Source organism: Mus caroli, chromosome 11, assembly GCF_900094665.2.
Source record: "Mus caroli chromosome 11, CAROLI_EIJ_v1.1, whole genome shotgun sequence".
NCBI classification, from domain to species: domain Eukaryota; kingdom Metazoa; phylum Chordata; class Mammalia; order Rodentia; family Muridae; genus Mus; species Mus caroli.
The window spans coordinates 67,841,037-67,852,479 of NC_034580.1; the positions used below are offsets into that span (position 1 = coordinate 67,841,037).

Here is an 11,443-nt window from a genome sequence, read left to right on the forward strand (position 1 = left end):
CCAGGCTGGCCTTGAACTCAGAAATCCACCTGCCTCTGCCTCGTGAGTGCTGGGATTAAAGGCGTGCGCCACCATGCCCGGCGTTCCCTGATGGTCTTAGGTGATATCTGTAAAACAGCTGGTTGACTTTTAAAAGGGGTTGTGAGCCATAGGTTGAGCTCATCACTGGGCTAGACAGTGATGAATTGTAGGAAGCAGGGAGAAAATAATGACTACTGGACAGTGCAGGTGAGGTAAGAGGGTGATGGCCTAGACTGAGCAAGGCAAAGGCAGTTAGGATTTGCTGACAGTAGAGGTAGGGAGCAAGAAGGCTCTGCCCAGGCATCTAGAACTGCATGGAGCCTTCACAGGACCAAGGGCCTCTCCTCCCACTGATGCCTGACAAGGTCATCCTCTGTTACTATGTGGCTGGAGCCATGGGTCCCTCTTTAGTTAATGGTTTAGTCCCTGGGAGCTCTGGGGAATCTGGTTGGTTGATATTGTTGTTCTTCCTATGGGGTTGCAAGCCCCTTCTGCTTCTTCAGTCATTTCTCTAACTCCTCCCATTGGGGACCCTGTGCTCAGTCCAGTGATTTGTCGGGCTCTTGACTTCTCTGCAGACATGGGTCCACTAGAAAATCAAATGAGAACTAGACTTCCCTGCCTGGACTACAAAGTGAGACTGTTTCAACAAACAGACAAACAAACAAAACACACAAACACAGTGACAGGCACTGTGGCTCACATCTATTATCCCAGCACTTGGGAGGTGGAAGCAGGATTGCAAGGCCAGCAGGGATGCATAGTGAGTGCAGGATGAACCTGAGCAATGGAGTGAAACTGAAATGAGCTTGGTGGTAAAGGCTTCTGGTCTTTCAGCTTCTGTTTCCTCTTCTGCAAAATGGAAAGTAACTACACCTCTTTGTAGGGTACTTCTGAGGATTAACTGAGCTCCTGGGGTGGCATTTGGCTCATGGTAACCACCAAGTAAGGGATTATAATGTCACCAACAGCTTAGTGACTAAGCAGTTAAGGTGGACATGGAGCTAGGGGTCCAGCTCTGTTAAAAGGAAGAAAATCTGGGCTTTTATGCAGTTTATCTTAGAGGGTAGTTAAGAATGCGCTTTTGAGGGCTGGAGAGATGGCTCAGTGGTGAAGAGCACTGGCTGCTCTTCCAGAAGACCTGAGTTCAATTCCCAGCAACCACATGGTGGCTCACAACCATCTGTAATGGGATTTGATGCCCTCTTCTTGTGTGTCTGAAGACAGCTACAGTGTACTCATATACATAAATAAGTCTTTTAAAAAAATCTCTTTAATAAAAGAATGTGCTTTTCTATAATGAGGAATTTTACAGATTAAATACACAGCCAATGTGTTCTCTCTCCCCTCTTTTGCCCTTCACAGGCAGGAACTGGTGGTGGGTGTCACAAAGGAGGTGACCATGAACATCAGCCTGACTAACTCTGGAGAGGATTCCTACATGACAAACATGGCTCTCAATTATCCCAGAAACTTACAGTTTAAGAAGATACAAAAGGTATTTGTTGCAGGGGCAGGGAAACATGCTGCTGTGCCTTCTCCTTGTTTGTCTATCTAATTCTACTTCATGGCCACCAGCCTCCTTCTGCTCTATGCTGTACAGGCATAGTGATTGATGAATCCTTTCTAATTCTGTGCCCTGCAAAGCTGCAGCAGCACCCCTGATGCTTGCCCCCTCCTTGCACAGTCTCTCTTAACCAGGACTGTGGGAGATAAATTTTAATGCCTAAGGAATTCTCTTCCCACTGTTCACTATATGCTGGGCTCACAGACACAAGGCCAGCTGCAAAGATGGGCTTGCAATCATGTGGCTGCCAAGGATCACAATATGGAGATGATTTGTTTGTTAATTCAAAGATGGCGGGAAACTCTGCTGCTAGTTCTTTTGGGAACTAGAAAACCACCGTGCTCTTGTCTGGGGAATCTAAGTCATTTTGACAGAGAGAACTAGATTCGGTGTGCACTGGTACAGAGCTGTAGATTCAGTGTTTCTGGACACAGCTTTCCTTGGACGGGGTCTGTTAACCTAATTGGGATCAAGACACCCCTGGCATCACCTGATCCCTTTACTGAGGCTCTCAGGACAGCTTCATCTGCCTTTTCCCTTAACTGCACCCACCCCCAATCCTCTGATAACTCTGCATTTTCCTTTGTTGAGTGAAGACTCCCACTTCCCCAAGACAGTTTTCCTCATGGCAGTGAGTCTGTGAAACCTGACTCTGTTGGGACTATAGGTTTGCCTCTCCCTCCTGGGGAGGGGGGGTTTCTTAGTGTGTTTGAGCTAAGTTAGCATATATTGAATGCAAAATTAAAATTAACTTCTACATATCTAGAATGGAACTAGTGATGCGGCCCTAGCTGGGGGATTAGCTGTTTGGTGATCTAGATGAGGAGCCATGGTTGAGACCAAACGTTCCCTCCATCTCAGTGAGACACTCACCTTGCTCCACAGTCCAGTCTCATTGCCTTCCTCTCCATGACGACTCTACAGAGTCCTGTCAGCTGGAACCAGTCTCTACCTGCACTGTGCCTCGCTCACAGAACACTACCCTTAGGCTTTGGGTTTAAACTCAATTCTCAGTTGTGAGGAGGCCAGGGACCAAGTCAGACATGGAGACAAATCAGTGAGCAGTTGTCAAATTGGTGTGAGGGAACCACTTCTTTTCCTCAAGGGCATCTCTTGGGGCTGGAGAGATGGCTCAGTTAAGAGCACCAGCTGCTCTCCAGAGGACCTAGGTTTGAATCCCAGCTGCTCCATGTCGGCTCACAACTATCTGTAATTCCACTTCCAGGGGAATTGGACATCCTCTTCTGACCTCTGAAGGGGTGCCAGGCAGGCACATGCATGCAAAACACATACGTGGGCAAAACACTCCCACCCACTAGATAAATAAATAAATAAATAACAAAGATAAAACATCTGTTCACCCCCACCCCCACCCCCGAGACAGGGTTTCTCTGTGTAGCCCTGGCTGTCCTGGCACTCACTTTGTAGACCAGGCTGGCCTCGAACTCAGAAATCCNCCTGCCTCTGCCTCCCGAGTGCTGGGATTAAAGGTGTGCGCCNCCNCGCCCGGCTTTTTTTTTTTTTTAACATCTTCTGTTTTAACAGCCAGTCTCTCCAGATGTTCAGTGTGATGACCCCAAGCTTGTTGCTTCTGTCCTGGTCATGAACTGCAAGATTGGTCACCCCATACTCAAGAGATCATCTGTGAGTGAGTCTGTCGGCATTAGGTGGCTCTTCCTGCTGTCTCTGACTTCCGGCCTCATCTGCAGCTGTCAGGCGTGGCTACTATGCTTCCTTTGCTGGAGTTGCTGTCAGTAGTGTCGACAGCTGCCAAGTCTGCCCCCAAGTGGCGCACGGAGGAGTGTGCAGAAACTCTGTTCATAGAATAATGCTGTCTGTCTGGCTCACTCAGCATTTGTACTGTGAGGCTTACGTGAGACAGTGACTGTGCTACAAAAACCATGAGGAATGGAAGCTAGGATTCCTAATGCTGCTTAACCAGTGTCTTAGTCACTGCCCTATTGTTGTGAAGAGGCCAGACGACCAAGGCAAGTCTTATGCAAGAAAACATTCGATTAGGAGCTTGCTTACGGTTTCAGAGGCTTAGTCCATTTTCATCATGGCAGGGAGCATGGTGGCAGGCAGGCATGGTGTGGGCTATATCCTGATCAGCAAGCACAGTGGCATGGTGTAGGCTTTTGAAACCTCAAAGTCTGCCCCCAGTGACAAGTATGCCTCCAACAAGGACCTCCTAAACCTTTTTTTTCCACTCCCTGGCATTGAAGCAGGCCGGGCCCTGAGCAGTAAGCAGTTGTCAGGTGACTGGTTCCCCCATTTACTTATTTATTTCCTCCTTAAAATAGGTGAATGTCTCAGTAACTTGGCAGCTAGAGGAGAGTGTCTTTCCAAATAGGACAGCAGATATCACTGTGACCATCTCCAAGTAAGTCGTGACTGTGTTAGCAACCTTAACTCCTGGCCTCGGATCCCTGTGCTCACAGACGTTCCCCTCACCAAAGATACTGACAATATTTTAATCCATACAAAGGAACACTGGGGTATATTCTGGAAGAATGGGCTTTGAACTAGAGTCCTCGTTCTGGCTTTCTTAACTCTAATACAACTCTGATAAGCCTCCATGTTCAGAGACAGAGCAGGATATGGTTCTGTGAAGCAGCTGTCAAACATGGGCAGTTCTCTTCCTGAGGCAGTGTCTGGAGTCTTTTGTTGTTGTATTGTTTTGTTTTGTGACAGGGTTTCTCTGGGTAGCCCTGGCTGTCCTGGTATTGCTCTGTAGACCAGGCTGGCCTCAAACTCAGACACCTGCCTGCTTCTACTTCCTGAGTGCTGTAATTAAAGGTGTCACCACGCCCAGCTTTCTAGAGCAGGTTTTGATTGCCATGATTTAGGAGGTGATACTCTACTGAGTCCAACTGCATAGCTTGCGAACATTCTTTTGTCTCACTCGACTGCCTTCCAAGTACTTCACACCACAAACGCTGACAACTATTATTCAGTGTGTAGGACAAGTCCCTAACAGAAAATTCTTTGGCCTAAAACGTCAAGTGTGGAAGCTGAGAAATCCTTAACAAAATCAATGCTTTCTTAAGTGTGGCCTCAGGGAGTCACTCAGGTTCTTAGGAAGTCAAGGGAACATTTGTATTATATTTGTTATATTGTTAACATTTGTATTCCCAGTTCCAATGAGAAGTCTTTGGCCAGAGAGACACGCAGCCTTCAATTCAGACATGCCTTCATTGCAGTTCTTTCCAGGTAGGTACTCCCAAGGGGTCTGTGTGACGGTCATGCAAATGCAACAGTTTTGGGATTCTGTGTGGACAGATATGCCCATCATGGTGGATGTGGGCATGGCCCTTCTCTGAGGAGGCTGCTTAGCGCCCAACCTCTCTAGGATACTGTCAGATCCAAGGGGTACCTCCCCCAACCCCCACCCACCAAAAGGGCAGTCTCACTGACTTGTCCAAAATTGAGTCTAGGCCCAGCTTAACCTAGACTACAGGATTTCTGGTGGTTAAATAAATGCTAGTATTCTTTGGGAACTTGTGAAACTGATTCCCATCTGCCAAAAGGAGCCATTTCTCTTACCTCCGGCAAAAGTGGACATATGGCTCCCCAATGTACCTGGGGTACCTATCAGCATATCAAAGTCTATGCCTTGGCAGTGTGGAATGAACTTCCTTTTCACCCATGGAGCAGTAGTTTTGGTTTCTTTATCACTAGCATATGTCACGTTGGGCTTTTGAAACACCGTGGTGGTCATCAGAGGCCCACTGCCAACTGGTCCTGCTACCAGAGGGAATCGATGTGATGCTATCAGAGTGGCTGTGGGGTTGGAGAAGGGCCTGGGAGGGGGCTCAGTGAGAAAAGTTGTCTCATGGGGACCTGAGTTCAGGTTCTCAGCAACCACATAGAAATCAGGTGGTATGACCCACAACCTGTAATGTCCGTGCTGGGGTGGGTGGGGGCAGAGAGGCAGATCCTTTGGGCTGCCAGTTTAGTTACAACAGCAAGCTCCCAGGTTCAGTGAGGCACTGTAAAAAACTAGGAGAGAGTAGGGGACTTGACATTGACAGGCAAGTACACTGCCACATGTACACACGCAGAGTTGGAGAAAAGAAGGAAAACTCCAGCTGGGTAGAGTCCAACTGCATGGCTTGCAAACATTCTTCTGTCCCAGCTGCCTTCCAAGCACTTCACATTTTGACTTCCAGCGTTGAGTCTTCTTAAGGACCCGTGCTGAATGTCCTAGTGTATTCTTCGGGAAACACTAAGTTCATTCGGAACCAGGAAGGAACATTACGCTCTCACACATGCCCTCTCGTTGCAGACCCTCAGTGATGTACATGAACACAAGCCAAAGCCCTTCTGATCACAAAGAATTCTTCTTCAATGTAAGTGTACAGCGTTTGCTGCCAACCTAAAGTTGGTAGAGCCAACCAACGAGCTCTGACTTTCTGCTCCTTTTCTTCTGCAGGTGCATGGGGAGAATCTTTTTGGAGCTGTATTCCAGTTGCAAATTTGTGTCCCCATCAAATTACGAGATTTCCAGATTGTAAGAGTGAAGAATCTGACAAAGACTCAGGTATTTAAATGGGACTCTGTGATCGCATCTCTTTCCAAAGACTACAGATTCTCAAAGATATAAAAACGAGGCCTGGTGGCACAGGCTTGCAGACACAAGGACGTTCCTAAGTTCAAGCCTGCAGCTATGGAGTGAGTAACCTGAGATCTATAATGGTAATTTTAAGAGGCATTTCTGCCCTACTCCACCCAGTATAGCTCCCAAGAAAGACACAGAAACCTTATTAACAAGCTATATACCTAAACCGGGCAGGTTCTGAGCTACATCCCCAGTACAGCCCCATTACCTGCCACCTGAGTCTTGCTCTGTTTGCTCTGTTCCACGTGTTTCCTCAGGGTGATTTTTCTCTTGGCCACATGCTCATGGTCCATCCTGCCTCATAATGACCTCCATCTTCCCCTACTTTGTCCTTGACCTCGTCATCCCTACCTGAGACCCTCTCCTCAATCTTAAGGCCTGCCTTCCTCTCTTTCCTGCCCAGTCACAGTCTTGAGCCTTTTATTATCCAATCAGAGATTATTGGGGATCATTCCTTATAGCACATTGCTCAATGCAATGCCCCATGGCCAGACTACAATTGGATCTTGGCACACAGAACTCAGCGTCTGGATAGACAATGCCTAAGACCAACCCCACCAGAGATCGTCTCATATACTAAAGAGGGCTAGGGATGCAGCTCGGCGGACGGCCAGCCTGCACAAGGCCCTGGATCAAAACAAAACTACATAAACAAAAAATATAACAAGGGCTGAAAAATAACTCAGTAAAGCACTGACCTTACAAGCACAAAGCCTAGAGTTTGAGTCTCAGGATCCATATAAAGTGCTGGCTGTCTGTGGCGGTATGTACTTGTAATTTCATTGCTAGGGGAGGAAGGATGCTAGAAACCTAGTTTAACTGGTAAATTCCAGGACAACCAATGACTCTGTCTCAGTGGATGGCATTCCTGAGGATGGCGCCGAAGGTGTCCTCTGATCTTATCTTGTCTCCCTGCCCTCCAACCTGTACCAGCACACAAACCAATGTGCATTTAATTTTAAAAACAAAAGCCAGCCAGGCAATGGTGGCTCACACCTTTAATCCCAGCACACAGGAGGCAGAGGCAGGTGGGTCTCTGTAAATTCAGAGTCCAGCCTGGTCTACAGAGTAAGTTCTTGGAGAGCCAGAGCTACACAGAGACTCTGTCTCAAAAAACCAACCAACCAACAAAACAAAACAAAAACCAAGATAAGCTTTAGAAGAAAAAATACTTAATTATGGGAAAATAATAGGAGAAACGGTCAGAAGGAAATTAGACATTAAGATTTTAAAGCAGGAGGCAGAGGCAGGCGGATTTCTGAGTTTGAGGCCAGCCTGGTCTACAAAGTGAGTTCCAGGACAGCCCGGGCTATACAGAGAAACCCTGTCTCGAAAAACCAAAAAAAAAAAAAAGAAAAAGATTTTAAAGCAGAATCGTGATTCCCTTTCTTTGATGAAAATAAGCCAAATCTCAAACATGAGAGCCACAGAGACATTTATTTTCCTGTTGAAATTCTATAAATTCTGCTCCTGTGATTGGGGAGTGAACCGGATAAACATTTTCCATACTTTCTCTTGGTTTTGACTCTCTAGTCTCTTGCTCTCTGCTCTGCATCTTGACAACGGCATCAAGAGCAGTAAGGACCACAGCTGAGGCTTGGTTTTGCTCATCCTACATCAAGTATCAAGGCTCAAAAACCAGCAACAACAGACTTGTAGACTCTGCTGACAGGACGAGGACTTAAAGATGCATCCACTTGTCCTCTGTCTAGTTTATTATTATTATTTTTAAAAGGAACATTTGTTAAAAGCAAATTTAATCATGTCAACAAACATTTTGGTTACCTTTTGAAAAACACGGTTCTCTTTTAAGAAGCTGACAGGAACTCTTTCACCTCCATCTAGCTCTAGTGGCAGAGATTAGTACCAGAGGCCTAAAAAGTGTACTTAAAGAGGCTCTGAAAGTCTAAGTTCCTGGCTTACCTAAAGAGACTGTGTTGGCAGAGCAGGTCCGTGGCAGAGCTGAAACTCAGTACAGTCCTGTGGAAATGTTGCAGGTTTTTCCTTATTTGCTTCATGGCTGCGCTCTGGCATTTAGTCTTAAATTTCATCTTATTCAGAATCTTGTCTGTGAGGTAATGCAGCCACAGCACATTATTGTAAGGGTGATACTCACCCCAGCAGTTTTTGTTCTCCTTCCTCATGAGCCTGTAGATCTCAAACTGGTAGTCACCCTCACCTGTAAATAGGTCCTCTTCAGTGGAGATATCACAGAAAACCACAATCCCATCCCGCTCCAAGCGGGACAGGGTGTAGTCAATGATGTTGACTTGTAGCCCATGGGTGGGAATGGTGCTCGTTTTCCCATTGAGGGTGTAGTGGAGTTCTTTGAGGTTGGTTTTCTTTAAGAGCACATTTCCCCAGTGTAAGTCCCGGTGCTCAAAGTGCAGGGATGCTTCTGCCACAGCCAGGGATGCGGTGATCTGGTGGAGAATGCTCTTTGCAGTCGCCACGGAGGACAGCTTTGTTTTCATTCGCTCCAAGTCAACCCCACCAAACTCAAATTCCAGGATAATAAAGAGCTGGTCTTCCTGGAAAAAGTCAGGCCGGTCATTGGCAGACCTTTTGGTTGTGTTATAGTGATCCCAGGCTTTCAGCAGCAAGGGAGGGTAAAGCCCTTGAACACAGTGTACTGAGTTCAGCCCAATGAAGCCTTCTGTGCGGTTGTAGGCCTCACTAGACAAGAGACTCAGCTCTTTGGAGATAATGATCTCCGGCAGGATCTCCTCAAAGGTTTTCTGGTGCGACCCATTGACTAAATCTAACCCTTCAATAGCAATGATTTTTAGGGCTACAGGTGCTTGGTCGTTAATTATCTGAAACACTTCTCCAAACACTCCTTCTCCGATCTTCTCACACCGTTCCAGTTTTTCCGTGGAAAGGCAATCACTAAAGGGGATAGGCCCTTCCTGATTACACTCCCCATAAACCTTTTCAGCATAAGATGGCCTTTGGTCTGTGACATGCAGGGTCTTTAAGGGACTTAGCAAATACACAGAAGAGCATCGAGAAGAAACAGTAAGGTGTGCTCTGTTCTTGATAGGAGGGGTCGAACATTCAGACAGGAGGGACCTGGAGGAAGAACTGGCGACAGAACTGCATACCTCTAGCACACTGGTTATAATTTTCTTCTTGTGGAACCCGAAGGAAGCTCTGGTTTTGGTCCAAGAATCCCTCTGGCTAGTATTCAAGTTCCATAAGGAGACTGACGCTTTCCTTTTCTTAGATTGGTGGTAGTGGCGGGGAGGGGTTCCCGCTGCTTCTTGCTGTTTCCTCTTCCGGAGTGGGCCAGTTCTCTTAGGCCTGCTGATTTCCCCTGGTACACGACGGTCCTTGCAAGCACTGGACTCCCCATAGTCTCTCTGGTCGACTCCTTGGGACACAACCTTTTTACTCGCGGCCTTTCTCTTTCCCCGGCTTGCCAGATCAGGGTCCGTTAGTCTGTTTCCCATCTGCTGTCTTCTTTCACAACACGATTCCTTCACATTCTCCCCATCTGTCCCAAACTTGTTCACTTCTGTGGCCCCTGAGTTCACAAGGCTAAAGAGAGATGACCTGAAGCTGGCTTCGACTCGGAGGGCCTTCCCGGTGTACCTGTCACCGGTTGCTGCCTCCTGGGGGCAGAGCACAGACGGTTCACTTAGGGAGGTTGCCGGCAAGTGGAAGCTCCCGGGGACTGCAGAGTCTGCATACAAACGGTCGGGGGCTCCGGGCGAGGCCGGAGAGCTGAAGAGGGAGGCACTGGTGCCCAGCTCGTTGCTGTCCCTGGACTGGATGCACACACTGTGGTCCGACCCGAGGCAGCCCGGGCTGCAGTTGGGGAAAGGTGGCGGTCGCAGCCGGCTGCACGGGGTGCTGCACTTCTGCGGGGGCCGAGGTCGCAGCCTTTGGACTCTTGGAGTGTTTGTCAGGGTCCGCTGGTTCCGGGAGCCGCGGCCCGGAGGACGCCTCTGCCGCTGGCCCACGAGGCTGCCGGGGAAGTCGGGGTCGTCCGGGTCGTCGGAAGCGACAGCCGGCGACTCGTTACTGTCGCTGAGGCTGCTGCTGAAGGCGCGCTTCAGGTTCGGCGGCTGGAACCATTGCTCAGCCAGCCCGCCAGGCTGCCGCTGCGACCCCCGGACGCCCCTCGCCGCGTACGTTCGAAAGAGCCGGGTACCCGACCGCGGGTGAGCCTGTGCCATAGCGAGCGCCCGCCCGTCGTTTCAAACAGAAATACCGCGAGACTGCGGCGAGCGCCCGAGCGCCCGCCGGCCCGCTGGGTCCTAGCGCCGGCCCTCCGCTGCGCAGTCGGCCTGACCTCCCGGAAGCCGCCAGGGGGCAGATGCCTAGCGGGACTTGGAGCTCAGGGTGGCTTAGCAAAGGCTCTCATTTCAGGACCACACTGAGTGCACCCAGAGTCAAGAGCCAGCATGTGGAAGCGATCCTGTGCAGGTGAGCGAAGTCGCCTCAAGAGCCCAAGAGAGAGGGATGTGGAGAGCCTCTTGCGAGGGTGACTGCTTTTGCAGTGTTCTTTCTGAGACTTTCAGCCTCTCTGGTCTTGTTTGCCAGGATAACCAACACTTGGCTTGGGCGAAGGGGACTTGCTTAAACTGCTCACACTGTCTGCTCTGGGACCTTGGATGCCCTATCTTAGATATTCAGATTTTCAATCCTAAAACACGAAAAGGGAGTAAGCAGACTCACCTTTTGCTTTTGCAGCATGTAAAAGAATGGCATTCAGTGATCTGTGCTATCACATCTAATAAAGAAAATGTAACCGTGGCCGCAGAGATCTCCGTGGGCCACACTAAGCAGGTACTTGAGACTGAGAGACTGCAGATTGGGTCGTCCAATCCTAGAGGACCTATCCTCTAAGAAAGGATAATAGCATCTGAAAGGTGCTGTTCAAAATAGATCATTTGATTGACCTGTCTCAAACAGCTCTTAGCAAGTTACTTGGTAGGGATTTTAATCCTTTTCCATACTAAGACATGTTGGAATGATCTGTGATTACCTCTTGTTTCATCCCCATGTGTATCCCAGCAGCAAACCCTGCCATCCCACCTTCAGAATACGTATGAAATCACGTCTCTCTGCCTCTATTGATGTGGCTGTAATTTAGGTCACCGTCTCTGGCCTGTTGCATAACCTTGGACATGCCCTCTTTGTCTTGGCTTCCCCCCTAACCAGTACAAATAGTTCTTCAATAGCTGGAGGGCCCGGCGTGGTAGCGCACGCCTTTAATCCCAGCACTC

General features: G+C 48.6%; 2 protein-coding genes across 2 annotated transcripts in view; one reads left to right on the top strand and one right to left on the bottom strand.

The window, feature by feature from the left end:
- The window catches only part of Itgae (integrin subunit alpha E), a 58,116-nt gene that overhangs the window by 39,035 nt on the left and 7,638 nt on the right, over nt 1-11,443 (top strand). The window contains exons 21-28 of the mRNA XM_021176640.2: nt 1,387-1,519; nt 3,134-3,232; nt 3,892-3,971; nt 4,727-4,801; nt 5,877-5,940; nt 6,024-6,131; nt 10,584-10,640; nt 10,908-11,003. Coding sequence (XP_021032299.1) covers nt 1,387-1,519; nt 3,134-3,232; nt 3,892-3,971; nt 4,727-4,801; nt 5,877-5,940; nt 6,024-6,131; nt 10,584-10,640; nt 10,908-11,003 — 712 coding nt within the window. The remainder of the gene's footprint in view (nt 1-1,386; nt 1,520-3,133; nt 3,233-3,891; nt 3,972-4,726; nt 4,802-5,876; nt 5,941-6,023; nt 6,132-10,583; nt 10,641-10,907; nt 11,004-11,443) is intronic.
- On the bottom strand, nt 7,615-10,417 carry Haspin (histone H3 associated protein kinase). The gene has a single exon (XM_021176644.2). It carries the CDS (start codon nt 10,388-10,390, stop codon nt 8,129-8,131), a length of 2,262 nt encoding a protein of 753 aa, XP_021032303.1. The 5' UTR covers nt 10,391-10,417; the 3' UTR covers nt 7,615-8,128.

Coding starts and splice junctions, on each gene's coding strand:
- Haspin (XM_021176644.2), bottom strand. CDS start 10,390: ATGGCACAGGCTCACCCGCGGTCGGGTACCCGGCTCTTTCGAACGTAC.